This window comes from Xenopus laevis, chromosome 3S, assembly GCF_017654675.1.
Source record: "Xenopus laevis strain J_2021 chromosome 3S, Xenopus_laevis_v10.1, whole genome shotgun sequence".
NCBI lineage: Eukaryota > Metazoa > Chordata > Amphibia > Anura > Pipidae > Xenopus > Xenopus laevis.
This window is the reverse complement of record NC_054376.1, coordinates 85,298,494-85,318,657: the sequence shown is the minus strand read 5'-3', so window position 1 is coordinate 85,318,657 and position 20,164 is coordinate 85,298,494. Positions and strand designations below refer to the sequence as shown.

The window sequence follows — 20,164 nt, the reverse complement described above, 5'->3', positions numbered from 1 at the left end:
CACCCGAGTGCCCTTTGTCGGGTTTATCTTTTACTTTGGATGCACTTCAATGTATGTGCCTACTCTTTACTCTCTTAAGTTTAAATACCATTAGAAGGGTGGAGGACACTGGAAGAAAGAAAGGAGTTCCAATTGTCTCTAATTATTATTAAAGGGGTACTATTGTGAAAATGAAAATTTAATATAAGCTTCAGAATACTGATATGAGAAACTTTCTAAACACAAGCAATTAAATATTCTTTACTCTTTCTGAAATAATCAAGTTCATCTTCACTATTCCTCTCTCAGCATCTGTTTCTCTTCATTCTCTCTTTATGCAGGAGTTGGGAGTCAGATAATCATTGACAGTTGGATCTAATATATCTTTTAGGGGGCTCCTTTTCCCTAAATGTACTAGAGCTCACTCTATTAAAATCACCAGACATCAGTTATTTGAATGAGCTCTAATACGTCTGCTAGGAAAGGAAGCCACCCCCTATAAGATATATTGGATCTAACTGTCAATGATTATCTGACACCCAACTGCTGCATGAAGACAGAATAACGGGAAACAGAAACTGAGAGAGGGATAGTAAACATAAACTTGATTAATTCAGAAACGATGCAGAATATTTAATTGTATTTAAAAAGTTTCTTATTTCAGTATGCTGAAGCTTATAGTTACCCTTCAATAGCGCAATAGTTACCCTTCAAATATACTAATGATAACTTTGTTTTTGCGTTATGCTACCTCACTACAATACTGGTAAAGTTAGCCTTTCACGGATTTTAATTTATCTGTGTGATGAGAATAACTTTAGCCTCTCCTCATCCTCAGAAATTCAACCTTTTACTTGACTATGTGTATTCTAAAAATATTCCACTGTAAGATTTGCTGATTATACATGTACAGTGTCAGACTGGAGTATATCAGACCCAAAGAAGCCTTCATCTCAAGAGCTATGGCCCCTCCCGCTTGCAACGGTTACCTCCTCTTGCTGCTTCTGCCGGGTGCTGTAAACTTCCTGCCTCCAGCAATCTGCTCCCTGCACCTCATAGATAACAGGAAGGCAGCAGGCCTGGGACATTTGGCCTACCAAGATTCGCCCAGTGTCCTGCGACCCCAGACCAACCCTGTATATGCAACATTTCCTACTGAATTCCTCATTATGACAGAAAATCATTAGCATTCAAATCACATTCATGCTCCATGGATTTTTTCTTTCATGTACGTATTCTGTTTGAAATATACATAGTTCCAGATTGACAGATCAGTTTTTGGTATTTCTCTTAAATGGGCTGGTATCTATAACATATTTATACAGAAAGTCCAATGAACAAAGAAAATTATAGCGATAGGCTCAGTGGTCAGTGAGTTAAGGAAAAAAACCAAAATGATTTGATAAACTTTCATTAGCAAATCAATATTGTTATCATATATAAATAAATAATATGTAAACTGACTTACTTCGGCACAGATCCTCTCGGCCACTGTCCTTCCTGATTTTTCTGTTCAATAACTAGCATCTAGGCAACAAGAGAAATACATGTCTATTACACAGGGCAAAACTACAAAAACAACAAAACATTGAATTTGTTCAACATTAAAATTGTCACCAATTTACCAGTAAAACATTACTTAAAAAAAACTGGAAAATATATTCCTAATTTCTTAGAAGAAATAGGTACAGGGTTGGTGAAGAACTCCTTGGCTATGAAAATAGGGACATGTCTAGTAGGTTATAAGTTATTTGCAGATAGAGTCCTTGTAAAGAACTGTGGGTGATGAGGAGGAAAGCAGCTCTGAGCTCAACAATGAAATTGGAAAAAGAGAGCAACAGATTAAGCATACAGATGGATAAAGGTACAGTATAGTTCTGTGAAAATACAAATTAGTATTTCATGTGTAATGTTTAACCCTTCATTTTCTTTTACTATTTTATAAGTAGAAATTACAGTCTTTCATAAGTTGTGATTGTTCTCATGCTTACTTGCCTCAGTCTCCCTTTTGATCAGTAATAACTCTCAATTAGAAATATAACTCCCATACAAAAAGCCAAAACAGGGCATGGCCTGAAAAGCATGGTCTGATGTCGCTGGGGTCAAGAAAAACAGACAACAATCCATAGGCATAACTACAGCAGATACATAAAAAACAATGCAGGAGGAAGACTTTAAAGGTAAACTGGACCTTGTTTGGAAACTATTGATCTTTATTAGCAAAACATGTACCAGTACAGAAGGACTACTGTGACCCCACACAATATTACAATTGATATGCTTTTCTAAATTAAAATAAAAAGTCTTACAAAAACAATGTAAAGGGGAACTCTACCTATTCAGCATAAAGCAATTGGGGAGAGGGAAGGGAAATTACATTGGGGTATTGCAATAACAATGCATTGGTGTATTTCCCCATTAAATGTCCCTATTACATTTTAACCTCAAGCGACCACTTTACTCTACAACTCTTTATTAAAGGCCGAATTTCAAATTCATTTGAGTTTTTTTAAAAAAAAATTGAATATCTAAAATGAATGAAAAATTTATTTTAAAGACTCGAAAACTCGAATTGAATTCAACTCAAATTCAACTTAACTCGATTTGAGTTTTTTCTCAGAAAAAAACTTGAATGTTAGGAAGTCTACTAACATGTCCAAATTGGTTCCTAGACCTCTCCCACTGACTTATACATGAACTTTAGGTAGCAAATACTGTAGTTGAATTAAAGTTCTTAAAAGTCCAGAGTATGAAAAATCTTGAAATTCGAACTCGAAATGAATTTGTATAATTCACAATTCGAATTTGAGAGTTTTGACCATAAAAAAAATTTGAATTTTCAATTCGACCCTTAATAAACCTGCCCCTTCGAGGAAGTCTGTAGGAGGGCCCCAAACACTGCCGACAATCTGTCAGCACCTTTACGCCTATATTGTGCTAAAAATGGGAAATACTTTAGCTGCATTAATTTTGTGCCAGAATTATTTAAATAGAAAATGTGCCTTCCCCAGGAGATCCATTTTTATACCATATAAAAGTTACCAACATAGTTTTTAAAATACTATCTAAATGGAAGAATTCATAAACATACTGGACTATGTTGGAAAAATTCACATAGGCAATACCTATAACAACATTCCGTTATAACTTGTAGGAAAAGAGGGAATAGGGAATGCAACTTGACAACTCTAATTTCTCAGAAACGATAAGACATGCTGTAAGATACCTGTCCTTGATATAGGCCAGCATCCTGTATAGTGCTTTCAGGTTTATTCAAAGGTTCAAATGTATTGCTCATGTATTTATTCCACAGTCTGGTCTCTTTTTCATCTGGAATACTGAAGATTGTTCTCATTTCTTTTTCAATCATGTCTAAAAGAGCAAAAGTATAAAAACACATACTATACACAGGAATAGCTACTACATCAGTTTTCCATAGACATCATGTTTGTATGCTAATTTGTGCTCTAACAAAATTACTGTTGGAAACAACACAATCTAGCATTTTTTCCCCAGTGCAATAACCCCACTGCAAGTAATCATCAATTAGCTTTCATTAGTGCAGCAAAGGTAGACTACTGAAAATTATTTCTAATTAGGCTAATACTCAATTTCAAAAAAGAATTTTAAATTAAAATTACATTTCTGTCCTTATGCAAACAAAGACAAACAAAGTGTATGTACAGTGAGGAGACCTTTTTGGACGGAAACTATTGAGGAAGTTATTGATGGCATTACTTCATAACCAATGAAAACTTTTAGGGCACATTAGCAGTCCAGGCACATTAGGCAGCCCAGCAGGCCAGCTACCTTTTTTACCTTTAGTTCAGGCACTACACATAATATGTAGGGAGTAAACTTTATGTTTAAGAGATTCTCAACCTACCTGCATAACGGAACACTGAGGAGTCATATATCTAAATAACTAGTTTAATACAAGTCACACAACCTTTTATAAAGAGTTCAATTTAGTGTCACCCCTAATTATGCCAAGGTAATTAATGATTCAAGCTAACCAATAGCCAGAGATTTTAAAATTAAAAGTAAGGCACCCCAGGTTGGATACTGGAATGCTTACAACACTCTCCAGTGAACCCAGCTATCAAACCACCCAACTTTGGTACAGTGGTCTGAAATTCCTACGCAGATTGATTAATGGTGGTTGCTGTTCACTTGCAGAAAAAAACAGGCTGTGTTTGATTGCAGGGCATCTTAGTTGAGCTGAAAATCTCCCCATTTTTTCCTCTAAATGGTCTTTTCTCTTACATTTCCCCTTTAAATCAGAAGGAAAGCTACAGAGGCATTTATTGCAAATAGATCAGCTGCAATAGTGCAAGCTAGAATGCTATATTTATTCTGTAGAATGTTTTACCATACCTGAGTAAAAAGCTCTAGAAGCTCTCTGTTTGTTTAGGATAGCAGCGGCAGTATTAGCTTGGTGTGACATTACTTCCTGCCTGACTCTCTCCCTGCTCACTTATAGCTCTGGGCTCAGATTACAGAAGAAGGGGGAATGGGGAAGGAGCAAAGTGAGCATGCTCATACCCGGGGCAAGGAGGTTTAAACTGAATGCAGGAAGTCTGATACAGAAGCCCATGTGTAAATAATAGAAGGAAAGAAATGCAGTGTTTCTTTTGACAGAGGACTCAGAGCAGCACTTCTTTGAGGGTTTATTGGTATATTTAGGTGGACCTTTTTGATAAGGCTTACTTAGTCTTAACCTTTCTTTCTCCTTTATTTAACAAAAGGTGGCCATTTACATAGACCCAGGGCAGAAGTGCAAAATCACTAAAGTGAACCTTTCTGCTCATGTAGAGAACACTTCTGCCCAGGTTCTGAATGTGCTTTGGACCTTACACTGAACAAAAAAATCCATTGCGAGGTGCAAAGTACAGAGACAACAGGTGCAAGCCAGCCCTTTCCTTACTGCCTGCTCCACTAGGATACAGAACTTGCAAATTCAAAAATAAAGAAGTGCAAACAGAAGTGTTCTTTTAATACAGACAAAATGTAAAATGACTTACCGATTGTATCTGCTTTGCTGAATCGTCTTATGACAACGTTGTTCATATTTCCATTTTCACAAAGTTTTAATTCTGTTAAATAAACTTCTACTTTGCAGTGCTTAACAAACATACCCTGTTCAACCACCTGTAAAAGAAGACACAGAATGAGGCTAAGGATATAGTATATTGCATCAGAAATCTAACATTTGTGTTGGCCAGTGCAAAGCTTTACATTATCATATACATTTATCTAAGACATTTTCCAAAAAGAATTTTCCAAAGAATAATTTGCACAATCTGTATATATAATCAACAAAGGTGATATTGTAGCATTTTATGATAACAAAATGGGCAACAATTCCACCAACAGGAGATGATCTCAAATTACTTTGCGGGCTCTGTGTTTTCATACTTAACCGATAAAATTAAAACACATATGTAAACAAACATAGAAGTGGTACCAGTGGTATTTCTCATAGCAACTAACATATATTTGCTTTCAGTATATAACATCCATTCAGCGAATGTAATTGCTAATTGGCTGCTACTGACAAGTACAATCGTAACTCAAATTATTTTAAGTACAGACTAAGGAAAGTACTGATGCATAAATAAATGAAGACCAGCTGCGAATTTGCTAAGGATAGTCCATTACATAATATTCGGATAGTCAATTATCCAAAAAGATGTGATAAAATTTGTATCTAGCAGATTGGCCGGTGCAGTAGGTCATTTTATAATTTAGCACTAAGGAGCTCATTTATTAAGATTTGAAAATGCCTTATAGTAATCCAAGTTTTTTTTGCAGGGACAAAATTTCTACTCAAATTTAAAAAATTAGCATCTGGAACCTTGGGGGCTGCTGTACAAGTCAATGGGAGGTGTATTCTCAAACTTCTGGCTCAATTATGAATGCATTCATATTAATTTTAGTTTTTTCCCAAGATCCACGAAGTGTTCCAATGGCACCTGCATCATAATCAACATAAAACATATAAATTAAAGACAATGTAAATAGAATTGCAAAACTAGATACAATTATTGAAATACCTTGCGTGATATAGGCTGCTGGCTTTCTACCACAGAATACCAGCTAACAAGCTTGTTCCACCCTTCAGTGGGCAACAAAATGTAGTCAAGCTCATCGATAAGATGCTCCTTAAGAGACTGCGTTTCAGTATCTGCAACAGAGAGAATGACAAAATATAGTTTATTACTGTGCATATAATTTCTGGACAATCTATGAACATATATATGCACCTAAAAGTGGGGTGAATGGACACGGAAGGAAACAATGCAGAGCTGACAAAAGGGGAAAAGCTACACTGAGATACACTCAATTTTAAAAACGTTGGTAGAAAATATCATTGAAAATGTTGTTTTCATTCTCAGTTTTTGTCGTTTTAGTGACATATTCACAAAAGTGTCTGTAAAATGTCCTTTCTTTTACCAAAAAAGTAAAAAGTGGCACAGAGACTGTATTTTGGTGAATTTATGCTTATGAATATGGAGGTTGTATAAAAACCAGTTTTAACACCACTTTCACACCAGAAAAATGCTCCTTCCACTAAAATGGGAACAGTGAAGAGAAACGTAATTATTATAGGAAGGGTACAAACGTTGTAACTATTTTTACTATTAACTATTACTATTTAAAACGTTTCTTCTTTACAATAGAAGAAACTCATTAAATTCACATTTTTGCAATAGATCCCCTGGTTGATTTTGCCAGCATAAGTATATGTGTAATTAAGTGCATGTTTATGTACAAGCACATGCAGAATGCAGTTTCTGGATTCACTAGGGTTGATATACTCCTGTATTATATAACAGCGTTTAAAGGTTAGATAGTGGCAGAGAGGTCAGAGCTTAAAATGCCAACGCTGGATGTATGTCTCAGTAGTACCTATACTTATATATAACCCAAGCTTCAGCCCATGTGACATAAGAGTAAATCCAAGTTTGTACATTTTATATGGACTTTCTCGATTTAAAACAAACAAAAGAAACCTCATGCATTCAAATAATTAAAATATTAGGATATTACCTTTGAGGAGTCCAGCGTTATCAATGGGGCCTGGATACACATTCTGATCTCCCATCTGGTATTTGTCCCAGCTGTCAAACCCTGCATACTTTTTCCACTGCTTAAACCAACGACTATCAATCAGGTACCTAAGAGTGAAGAAAGTAGTGTGAAAATCAGAATGGATACAGTTAGGCTTTAAAGCTTGAAACACAAATTTTAAGATGAATATTAAATTTCTTACTACATACCACTTTCCCAAAATTCATCGTATCTATGCATCTCACCTAAACTCACCTTATAAGAGTGTTGAGACTCACACACGTATGGACTAGGAAATAGGGATCATTTACAAAGAACCTGGGCTGGAAAAAGGTGCAAAAGTACTAAGGATTGTTAGGGCATATACCTTAAAGGGGTTGTTCACACACTTTTTTCAGTTCAATTGTTCCCCAGAATTTTTTTTCCAATTACTTTCTATTTTTTATTTGTGACCATTTTTCTAATACTGAAGTGTAGTTTAATTTTTCACCTTCTAAACCAGCTCTGGGAAGGGGGGTCGCCAACTCTTTAACTGTTTTAAATTGATACATTTAGTTGATATATTTGTTATCTTTGTCCCTGCTGAGCAGAATCCATGAGTTTCCTTAAAAGTAGCTGTTAGAATTGATACAATAGTTGCTAATATTCCACATATACTGCTGAGAAATGTATCAATTTTATCAACTTAATGTAGCAAATTGCAAAAGTTCAGAAAACTCCTGGATCACTGAGCTGCTACACTGAGACTTACATTTTATGAAAGCAGTAAAAAATAAAAGATGCAAAGTAATTGAAAAAGATCTGTTTATGGCGAACAGTCTGAAAACAACAGAACTGAAAAGTGTTTGGAAGATGAACAACCCATTTCATGCTAATGCAGAGAGCCCTTCTGTCCACGGTCTTGTTGTGCAGAGGTGGCAACATCTCTCTGCACCTCATGGTGTGAGGTGCAGAGAGAAGCATCAACAAGAGCAGGTCAACCTTTTCTTTACCACTGCCATAATTCCATAACTTGTGTGATGACAGACAAGTCAGGGGATGGGGCACCTACATATCTCCTCCAACAAGCAGCACTGTATTAAACTTAGGAAAACTACCCCCCGATATGAAAAGCCTAATTTGCTACCCCAGTTAGCCCCCCTCTGATTCCTACCCAAAGAGTGCATCTCATCTCACTGTGTATTCGTATACTGCCGAGATGACAATAACGTTTACTTTGATTATCCCAGACAGTGTCCCTGGACAGCATGCTCACTTATTTATGCAGAGTAGAGCAGCGGAGCTCATGGCTGCCATCTTCTGGGTCTGTGGTCTTCTTCAGATCCTCTTCCTTCCCTTCGGCAATTCACTGAACTTTTGGGCACATGCACATTTGGTATGAATACTGGACTGCTCCAACTGCACATGCACCAAATATGCTTTTCCCTTACAGAAGAAGACAGAAGACCTGGAAGATGGAGCCCATGAGCTCCACTGCACTACTCTGCATAGAAATAAGTGAGCGTGATGTCCAGGGTCCCTTTTGGAAACAATGCACTATGCAGGTAGGAAGCAGGGAAGGGGACGATCTAGGGTAGTAGATGGGGCTTTTCTTATTGGGGGGTATAGTTCTCCTTTAATTGTGGTGGCTTCAGGTCTCCATCATGAAATGGAGTGCACAGACTTGTGGCAATTCATCTAGATGGGAAGGCAAGGTGCAAAGTGTGCATTTTGCACCCTGCCTTCCAGGTTGTAAATAATTCCAAAAGACTTTTGATGAGCGAGAGAATAGTGTTGTGTGGGCTGGCCCATTACCCACGGGACCGTGGGTCGGTCAGATTCGGGCCCCATTTGTGGGTCGTTGTTCTGCCTGCTCTCCCCGTTCGCAACTTCATATTGCCGGAATCTGACTTCCAGTTTTATAGGCTTGCCCACCCCGCCCCTTTTATGAACTCACTGGCGCGTGTCTATAAAAATAATCTGGAAGTCGGGTGCGGGTGGGAGTGGATCAGGGGCATGCGGGTCATGGCAAGGCGCGGGTCGAATTTTCCTAGACCTGCACATCACTACTGGAGAAGCAGATTGAATTTTTCTAGACCTGCACATCACTACTGGAGAAGCATTTGTTTCACCATATTGATGGACCATAATGCAATTATTACTGCATAATACCCAAACATTAGCATTTGGTGCCATGGATAGTGAATTTACCATGTTTTACAATGAATGGTGGGGCATTTATTTAGAGGGGATAAATAAGACCTAGAAACCATTTAGCCACTTAAATCTCAAACAGGAGAACTGCTGTGCAAAAAGCTAACAAATAATAAGTAACAAACCACAAAAATAATTAATAAAACCTATTTGCAGACTGTATTACGATATCACTGTCTGTATCGTATTAAAAGTTAACTTAAAGGTGAACTACTCCTTTAAATATGAATGCAATGCAGAAGCATTTTTTCTGCATGTATGCAGAATATATATGTTATAACGTATGTTATAAGGTATTTTGGACATTAAACAGAAGAAACAGACTTCAAGACCCCTCTAAATTAATTGTGCGACATGGGTGAAGTACCAGTGAAGTACAAGAGAGTCCTATCTTTATTTATATTGCACTGACACAGTTACACAGCCCTTCATAGAGATTATTCCTCATTTACATCCCACCCTGCACTAGTGAAGCATACAGCCCAAGTTCCTATTCACTCACTGTTTTTTTCTCTTTGCAATATTAAAACATACTGTTAAGTAACTTTCCAATATATATTGGCAATTTGTGGCACTGTTATATACTGAAGTGCAATGCAATGAATTGTGATTAAGCAGAGATGGGTTTGATGTCCAGCACTAATGCCCCTTGACCTTGGATCTCAGAAGACCTCGCTTACAAAGCACAATCACAATTGTGGTTGTGGAACGATGCATATAATAGATGTACAAATCATTACAGGTACTTGCACCTAAAAATGTTTCTTCATTTTGTCATGATGTGCCAATTGCTTGCAGTGCACTTACTGGCACTGGAGAACCATGGAGCTACTGCAACTGATCTCGCAGTGGCCTGAGTCAATAGAAGCAGCGTACTTGCAGCTAAAAATTCATGCACAGACTTTGACGTTCCAATATTTAAAATTGTAATTGCAAAACATTAGAGGCAGCGTACAGTATGACACTCTAATTTGCAGAGCTGTGCTTTTTTTTTTGCTGAAGTGCTCTGCGAATCGGTATATTCCTAAGATATTGATTTACATGTAAGATCTGCTATATGGTCAGAGACACTACAGTTAGTGCAGGGGTAGGCAACCTGAGGCTCCGGAGCCTCATGCGGCTCTTCATCCCGCTTGCTGCGGCTCGGTCTTGCAGCTTTGCCTATCAGGTCGGCTATACAGCCCTCGCACCTGCTGGCGGCTGCTTGAGTGTCTGACCGGGGTAAGTTAACGGTTAGCTTACCGCAGTCGCACACTCAGGAAGCCGCCAGCAGGTGCGAGGGCTGTATAAACGCCCCAGGAGTGACAGGCAAGACCGAGCCGCAGCAAGATGATTCATCATGGTCCTTACCCCGGTCACAAACTCAAGACAATAGGGGGAAGATCAGCTTTGAACTTCACAAACAGAATTTACATTAAACAGATTAGCATTTAAACATTAGCATTTAATTGGGCTATTCAGTGTTTAATTTATTTCAAAGTAGGCCTACACATGCGCACTGAACTTCTGTTTGTTGTATTCTGTTGTTGTAACAGTTAAAATTGAAAAAAGGTTAAAACTTTTAAAAGTTTATAATCTGTTTTATGTTTTGCGGCTCCAGACTATTTTTCTTTAGTGGAAGAGGGGGCAAAATGGCTATTTTAATAGTAAAGGTTGCTGACCCCTGAGTTAGTGTTTATACAGCTTCTAAAACAGCAGAATAGCAGAGATGGAGTGCAGGTCCATAATGCAAAGATCTTTTCTCACAAGAGACTGCTATCATCTTCTCATTACAGATTTTTGTACAACAGTGTTGTATGAGGCATATTACAGTAGCTATAAGAAGATCTAGGACAGAAAATAAGCATTGTATCTAAATCACACTTTAATGTGCCTTCACCAGGGCCTTTTCCTTCACAGCCAAGGCTTCCCCTTATTGAAAAGACTGCCACACAATTTGTGAACCTGTGGTTTAAGCCCTCTAAAGCAAAGGGTTTCAACCCTAATGAGAATTAGAAATTTTTGTAAGTATTCAAAATGATTAAAGAATTTTAAAAAAGTATGGAAGGGTTTGTATTGAAGGTAGAGTAGCCACATATTAACCTCACTAATAATTAGCTCCATACTGTTAACATGTTCCATAGATGGGCTTGACTTGCATGTGCAGCAGTCCAAAGGCAATAAAGTTATGACATTCTGAACATTCTCCATACATCTACCTCTTCTCTTCGGTTTTCCAACTTGAATCTCTTGCTTGACTAATTGAGATAGTATTTGCAATGTGCCTTCTGGGCTGTTTATCCCTTGCACAATGCCTGTCACTTGTCTAAAAGCCTAACATAAGCAATTATTTTGTTAAAAACACTGGAAAATCATGTCCTTTGCCATATTTGTACAAGCCATTTTTCTGCAGGAAAGAGAAAAAGCTCTCAACTTACCTATATACATTTAACTGTAGATTATAATGAATAATGTACCCCCTGCTAAAATCTATAAAGACATTAAGTCACCTCATCAGTTATGAATCATCAGTTATAATCTGCGCTTAGTGATGTAATTTCTGTCAAATGATTCAAAGAAATGAAGTGTGTATTATGATTCACATCAGAGATACATGACCTTCCATTAGCCTTCAGCATTGTGCTTTTATATGGTCAAGAAACGCTGAGGTGACTTACAATATCCTTATATTTTACAACAGGGGGTACATTACTCACTATATATATATTGTGTATAACTTTTGGCACCCCAAATTAAATATGCATTTTATTCTCCATTAAAGACAGATATATCATGTTGGTAAATATAAAATGAATATGAAATCTAGAACACAAATAGCAAGACTACCCAATTCAATTTACGTAAAAGGAACCAAGTAGTCCCCCCCCACTTTATATAAAATGTAGCACCATTACATTTACCCTCAGAACTCTGTTCCAATCCACATTACTAATACATGCACATTACTAATAATGCTCCCTCTAGCACAGAGATAAGTACAGAGCTGTGCACTGTGTGCTTATGGTTGACTCATTTTCTGTATGGATCTCTGTGACAGGTGACCAGTCAGTGTGCATGCAACTGCACAACACAAAGAGATTCAAGCAAAGAATAGAACTGATATGGTTCAAGGTAGCTCCAACACAACTTTCCATTTCTTCAATTCTCGAATATGGGGGCACAGTTAAGTGCTGGCAGCTGTAAGTGATGTGTTTCAAAAGGGAGCCATGGGGTTAGTAAAACTATACAAAAAATAAATCAATGGGAGGACTTATCTTATCTTTAAATTGATGGAATAGAGTACTCTACGTCTCTAGAATATTTATAAATAAAGTACTCCTTCAATGTATTAAAAAAAATATAAGGTACAAAATGAAGATTATGAAATACTAAATATTTAAACCACAGAAGGACTGAAAAATGTATATTCCAATATAAAACTGGACCAGCAGCATGAACTAATCAGATTTCCATGTAAGTACACTGATATGACTGGGTATGAAACTCTAGTAAGCCAATGTGACTCAATTTAACAAAAAAAGGGAATGATAGGCAATGCAACACCAGTTTTTAAGGAAACATTTGTTCCACTATAAAACTGGACCAGCAGCAGGAACTAATCAGATTTCCATGTGAGTACACTGATAGGACTGGGTATGTGATTTTTGCACTGGTAAACCAGTGTGGACCAATACTGTAGTATACTAAAATTTGATCTAATACGATTAGCTGATTCGTAAATGTGAAGGTGTAGATAAAATGGGGTAATTACTTTTTTAGAAACACTGATAAGGATACATGATATCTAACACAATGACCCGGCACACCATCTGTAGCCATATGGCAGAGATTTGTCAAACTACTAAACGACATCACCTGTTTTACACTTTTAGCATCAGAAATTCCAAATTCCAGGAAGCTAAAAATAAGAATGTGCAGAGGAAAAATGACTTGTTATTTGCACAGTTAACATAACAGTGACTGGTTTCTCACCAAGTTTTGCCCATAGATTCCTATTGATTGTGCAAAAAAAAAAAGTTGCCACTGAAAAATAGTTGTGTGGTCATCACGGAAAAAACACCCATTGACTTTAATGCAAATTTTCACAGTTTTGCTAAGCAGGACAGATTTGTTCATTACTAGAGACTAACACTGAAGACATTGAGCCAGAATCATACTATACCAAACCAAATCATAATCAGATTGTTCTGGATAACATTTGAGTGTGTGTGTGAGTGGGGGGCAGGCCCGGACTGGTAATCTGTGGGTTCTGGCAAATGCCAGAGGGGCTGCTATAAGGTGCCATAGAAATTCACTATTTAGTGGGCTGGTGGGGGCTGTGTGGGCAGATTGGGCCTCTGTGTACCTGAAATGTCAGGGCCTATTTTAATTCTCAGTCCGGACCTGGTGGGGGGGGGTTATTATAGTTTATATAGGATTCCTGGCATTTTCCCAGTTTGAATTTTATCACATTTAGTAACCTTTCCCTGACATTCAGTTTTTTTGCTTGATTGGTTTGCTCACTTATCAAAGCATGGAGCAACTGGAGGAAAAGTGTTCTTCAGCTTTCTTCGGATTAATTACACCGTTTTCTATGGCATATATACTACAGTTCTATCAGGGAACCAATATGCATAGTCGTCAGAGTAAAAACAAGCACTGCATTCATTTTAATTAGACTTGAAAAAGTCTATGAGGCTTATTTACAAATCGCTAAAATCTTTTTCACATGGTTTCAATTGCTAAATAATGATGGAATATATTCTCGAGTCACAATTGTAGCAGATTTATGCGCAGTACATTTTACGGAACGGTAACCACCACAGTTCGTCCTTAATTTAGATTCGATTTCTATTTTATTTTTCATGCTGGAACAATTTGTTCCTGTGTAGAAAAAGAATGCAGATTCTTTCCCTTGGCATGTGATACACACAGAAAGGCACACACAAACACTGGTTTTGTTGCAGTCTAACTTATCATTTGTTTAGTTTAAATTTGCTTAGAATGTTTTTTGTTTTTTTAATTAGGCAAAAAATCTACTTTGGGGTTTACATACATGTTTTTATGCTTGATAGATCTGCTCACTTATCAAAGCATTTCATGCTTTCCTCAGCTGGTTATTTGTTATCAGAAAGTGTTCTTCAACCGTTTTCGGATTGATTCACCGTTTTCTACGGCATATATACCGCAGTTCTACCAAAGAACCAATATGCAAAGTCGTCAGAGTAAAAACAAGCACTGCATTCATTTTATTTAGACTTTAAAAAGCCTATGAGGCTAATTTACAAATCGCTAACAAAATATTTCACATTGTTTCAATTGCTAAATAATGACGGAATATATTCTCAGGTCACAATTTTAGCAGATTTATTCGCAGTACATTTTATGGAATGGTAACCACAGTCAGTGACGTAACTATATGTCACTGGGCCCCACAGCAAATTCAATTTAGGGCCCCAAAATATTGATACGGTGGCCTGTTCTCCCCAGACATATTAAAATTGCCTATTAATTAGGGCCTCACTGGGCCCACTATTCTCCTGGGGACTGCTTCCTTTGTAGTTACACCTGTGACCACAGTTCGTCTTTGATTTAGATTCGATTTTTATTTTATTTTTCATGCTGCAACAATTGGTGTGTAGAAAAAGAATGCAGATTCTTTCCCTTGGCATGTGATACACACACAAACACTGGTTTTGTTGCAGTCTAACTTATCATTTGTTTCGTTTAAATTTGCTTAGAATGTTAGTTTTTTTTTTAATTAGGCAAACATCTATTTTGGGGTTTACATGGTAAGGGCAATATTTAGCAGTAACATTGACATGTAAATGAAACAGACATCAGCAACTGGCTCTTGGCCCTCAGCTTCTCTAGTCGATGTTGAAGTCGGTTGGGTTTGCAAGTGGAGATCTGCTGTGTCTCCCAGGCAGAGGGTTTGTGGGATAAGTGACAGGCTTCCCAAGGCCCCTGAACTACACAAGTACAAGACTTCCAGCCCGTGTGGCCGCAGATGCTTAGGAATAAGGCGAACTGCCCTCAGCGACCTCTCAGCACTTGAGTGACAATGAACAGGTGACAGATCCCGCTACTGTGTCCCCACACACTGCGCTGCTGCTGTGCATAATACAGATGTTTTCCCTGTCAAGCTCCTTCTTAACACCCTCTCGCTGCCTGGAACCTGCATATTCTCCTCACAACGTCGATTAAGTGAGAACGCGCCCCCTTCCACATCTCCCCACTTCACTCGCCCGTGCTTACCAGGTGTCTCCTCTTCGGAGAGGGGTTTTCAGCAGGGCTGACACTTCGGATCGCTGAGTCTCCAGATCCACCACTCCGCCCTCCGCCATCTTACTCCACTGACAGCTACCAGCTGCATTGTGGGAGTGACGTCACGTGGGCGAAGTAGGGAAAAAGCGCGTTGCCGGCTGTGTGGCAAGTGCAGCTGCTGTGCTGACGTGCTGGAGACTGTAAAAACCAAGTTATATTATAAAATGTACAATACATTACAAATATCTTTTTTATATATGTGTAGCCAAGAAAGCGTTACATATGGATTTACATATGGATGATAATCCTCTATGAATCACTTGCCTTCTATTATTTTCCAAATTTCTTCGAGTAAATCATATACAGATAGCAGAGATATTTTGTGGTAAAACTGCCTTTTCCATCCAAAATGTGGTCAGCTTACCCTATCCCCCTCCTTAAGCTCATAATAATACTCATATGATACACAAAAGCTATGAATATCTTGTAAATGATATCCATATAAATGGTGAGTTCTGATGTCATTTCTGTCACATGACTCACTGAAATTTTTGTATTATAAAACATTTCTGTAATTATATAGGTGGGTTGTTGTCAGCCTTGTGTTTTTATATGGTAATGAAACTTCTCGGTAACTTATAATATCCTTATATTTTAGAAGAGGGGATACTTTATTCATTATATAGTGAATAAAGTACCCCCTTTTGTAAAATATAAGGATATTATAAGTTACCGAGGAGTTTCATGACCATATAAAAACACAAGGCTGAAGGCCGAGTGTTGTTATACAGGTCATGGAACTCCTAGGTAACTTCTAATATCCTCATATTTTGCAACTGGGGCTACTTATTTATTATAATACACACGTTTCAGTGAGTCATGTGACAGAAGGATATAATTTACAAGACATTCATGGCTTTTGTGTATTATATATATATATATATGGCTTCGACAACAACTCACCTATATAATTACAGAAATGTATTACCCCCAGAGATAGGGTTGCCACCTTTGGCTAAACTCGAACAGAGGGGGGGGGCAGTTAGCATTAGGGGGTGGAGCAGTGATCTTCAGGTGGGCATGATGACATCAAAGATGATGTCATGGAGTTATGATGCCAGGTCAGGGTTATTGCATCACTTATTTGCAACTGGCTGGATTTCTGTTCAGTTTTCGCAATGTTTTGAATGGGACCGTTTTGAACAGACAGTGTGGTGTTTATAGAAATGGCCTGTAGATGTCACTGTGTCCAGATTATACTGTGCATACTTCCTGGTATCTTAAAAGTGAAAGTGAAAGTTACTGTTGTGTAATATAGCAGTATAAATCTTGCGCAAAAATAAAACACTGGATGCGCAAAGTACAAAGGGATTCCGCCCCTAAAATAATATTAAAACATTTGGTTTGGTATGCGCTTCCGTTTACAAAATAAAATACACCAACTTTTGTGTCCCCCAAATGTCTCAAAGATTCCCTGTATTCTACTGGGATCCGGAGCCAAAAGATTTGTCCCAATATTACGTTCACAGCCAGCGATTGTTTCTTATCTTTAAAACAAAAGAAAAGAAAAAAGGCACACCAATGTGAAATATCGTAGAAGCCGGTATCAGGGCCCTGCTTAGTTAGTACTTACAGGATTTCCCGGACACGGCTACAAGTAGATATAGATCTGCAGTGTGGTAAGGCTCAACCCGTCCTTCTAAGCGGTGTCACTGCTCTCTTCACGATTTCACAGTATGCTGCGCTCGCTATCTTTGAGGAAGTGATTGACTCACGAAACGCGTTAGGCAGAGCATTCTGAAGTGTAAGTGATTACTATGTTTTAAAAATAAAAAACATTCAAATATTTGAGTTTCCCTCTGTTGCTTGTACAATTCCCCAGTACAAGGCATCTTTTATCCGCTAACTGACCCCGTGAGGACCTGACCCTGGTTGAACTAGGAAGTGGATGAGGAGACGCCGAGACTGTGGGACACGTGGCAACTAATGTGTCCAGGAGCAAGATCGCAAAGATAGCGAGCGCAGCATACTGTGAAATCGTGAAGAGAGCAGCGACACCGCTTAGAAGGACGGGTTGAGCCTTACCACACTGCGGATCTATATCTACTTGTAGCCGTGTCCGGGAAATCCTGTAAGTACTAACTAAGCAGGGCCCTGATACCGGCTTCTACGATATTTCACATTGGTGTGCTTTTTTCTTTTCTTTTGTTTTAAAGATAAGAAACGATCGCTGGCTGTGAACGTAATATTGGGACAAATCCTTTGGCTCCGGATCCCAGTAGAATACAGGGAATCTTTGAGACATTTGGGGGACACAAAAGTTGGTGTATTTTATTTTGTAAACGGAAGCGCATATCAAACCAAATGTTTTAATACTGTTGTGTAATGGCTGCATGAGAGCCTGCTAATAAAGCATTGTTATACTCTCCTCATCCTCGGCTACCCAAAACATAACAATTGACAACGAGATGGCTGTTCTACCTCTGCAGTAGCCTGCACCTTTTCTTCCAAACCCTGGTGAGCCTACCATACCTTTTACTGCTTGGATCCATATGCTTGAAAATTGCATTATTGCTGCTGACCAAGGGGAGATTTCTGCTGCTAGAAAGCGTGGTTTACTTATTCACTGCCTGGGAGCAGAGGGACAGCGTATATTCTATACATTACCATTACCTGATGATACTTATGAAACTGCTCTTGCTGCTATAAAGAACTTTTTTGTGCCAAGAGTAACTGTGGTTGCTGAAAGATATAAATTCCAACAACGTGGACAACGTAATGCTGAATCCACAGAACAGTTTGTAGCAGCTTTGAGAGAACTGGTTGTTAACTGTGACTTTGGGAAACTAACAGATGAAATGCTAAGAGACCAAATAGATGAAAAAACAAACTCACCTCGCATTAGACAGAGACTGCTTCTAGAGCAGGATTTAACCCTTGCAAAGGCTATTACAGTTTCTAGCCAAATTGAAACAGCAGTGGCAGAGGCTAAAACTCTCAGTCAGGGAACTGCTGGGAATGTACAGACTGTGAATTCAGCACTGTGGCCTAATAATGCACAGTCACAGGCAAAATACAGTGCTAAGGAAAGGGATTCACCTACACTGCAAAACCATATAGCAAATACAAATAGAAATACTGCTTTCGCTGTGGTTCAACACAACACACTGCAAATCATGTTACATGTCCTGCAAAAGCTGAACGGTGCCGCAAATGCACAAAAGTAGGACATTTTGCTAAGATCTGCCGTATTTCTGCTAAAAAAGGTTCATGAAGTCACTACTACAAATGTTACAGTATTAAGTGTGGATAAAGCTGGTACATTTACTCCAGACAAGTTTATATGCACTGTCAGTGTCAATACTGCATCTGCTGACAGGGGACACTCCATTAACCTGATGCTTGATACAGGTTCAGCTGTTTCTATACTACCAAAGGATATTTTCTTGAAATACTTTGTAAAAGATCCGCTTGTTGCACCTGCCCTGAAACTAGTCAGTTACTTAAAGGATCCAATCCCTGTGCTGGATTGCTTGCCAGTGACTGTACAATTTGAATCAAATACTGCAAAATCAGACTTTTACATTGTGAAGGAGGGTACTGCTATACTTGGAAGGGATCTCTTTGCTGCATTAAACCTACAATTAGTTGACAGTCTCATTACTACAGCACCAGTGCCTGCCACACAGCCACAAAGCAACACTTCACTGGGTTGAGCAAAGAACTTTGTACACAAAGTTAAGTTGAGACCAGATGTAAAACCAGTACGATTCCCTGATTCAGCATGGAAAAAACTTGCTATTGATATTGTCGGTCCTTTTACAGATGCTCCTATAGACTGTAGATTTGCTATAACCTTGATAGACTATTACAGTAAATGGCCTGAAATTGCATTTGTTCCTCATATAACATCAGCTACAGTAATACCATTTCTGTCTACAGTCTTCAGCAGAGAAGGTAATCCAAAGGAGTTAATATCAGACAACGGACCACAGTTTGTCTCATATGAGTTTAAAGAGACTGAGAGAGAGGAATATTGTGCATAGGAAATCTTCAGTGTATTGCCCACAAGCAAATGGAGAAATTGAGCGATTCAACAGAAGTCTGAAAGAAGCACTACAGACAGCAAATCTTACTGGGAAAGCTTGGAAAGTATTTACAACAGAGTTCCTAAATAACTACAGAGCAACGCACCACGCAACAACCCAATCATCTCCAGCTGAATAATTACATGGCAGACAGATGCACACTAAGTTACATGTTGCAGACATCAAACTTCCACAAAATACTATGCCTACAAAATCGTCTACTGCTGACATTGTGAAACGTCACCAAGCCAAATGCAAGGCTTATACTGACAGAAAACGTGGTGCCAGAGAAGTACACTTCCAGCCTGGATCTTTTAGAAGCTCCATTTGATGAAGGACATTTTCCTACTCATGGGGGCCCATTTACTTAGTTCGAGTGAAGGAATAGAATAAAAAAACTTTGAATTTCGAATGTTTTTTTGGCTACTTCAACCATCAAATTGGCTACTTCGACCTTCGACTACGACTTCGAATCGAATGATTAGAACTAAAAATCGTTCGACTATTCGACCATTCGATAGTCGAAGTACTGTCTCTTTAAAAAGAACTTCGACCCCGTACTTCGCCACCTAAAACCTACTGAG

The 20,164-nt window shown here is 38.3% G+C and overlaps 1 protein-coding gene across 2 annotated transcripts in view; it reads right to left on the bottom strand.

The window, feature by feature from the left end:
- usp15.S (ubiquitin specific peptidase 15 S homeolog) overlaps positions 1 to 15,638 on the bottom strand; it is a 51,141-nt gene extending 35,503 nt beyond the window's left edge. For both annotated transcript variants that reach the window (XM_018255920.2, XM_018255922.2), the window contains exons 1-6: positions 15,484 to 15,638; positions 7,033 to 7,160; positions 6,036 to 6,166; positions 5,004 to 5,130; positions 3,206 to 3,351; positions 1,448 to 1,506 (exon numbers count right to left, since the gene is read on the bottom strand). In XM_018255920.2, coding sequence (XP_018111409.1) covers positions 1,448 to 1,506; positions 3,206 to 3,351; positions 5,004 to 5,130; positions 6,036 to 6,166; positions 7,033 to 7,160; positions 15,484 to 15,572 — 680 coding nt within the window. In that variant the 5' untranslated portion in view covers positions 15,573 to 15,638. The remainder of the gene's footprint in view (positions 1 to 1,447; positions 1,507 to 3,205; positions 3,352 to 5,003; positions 5,131 to 6,035; positions 6,167 to 7,032; positions 7,161 to 15,483) is intronic.
- Positions 15,639 to 20,164: the final 4,526 nt, after the last annotated feature.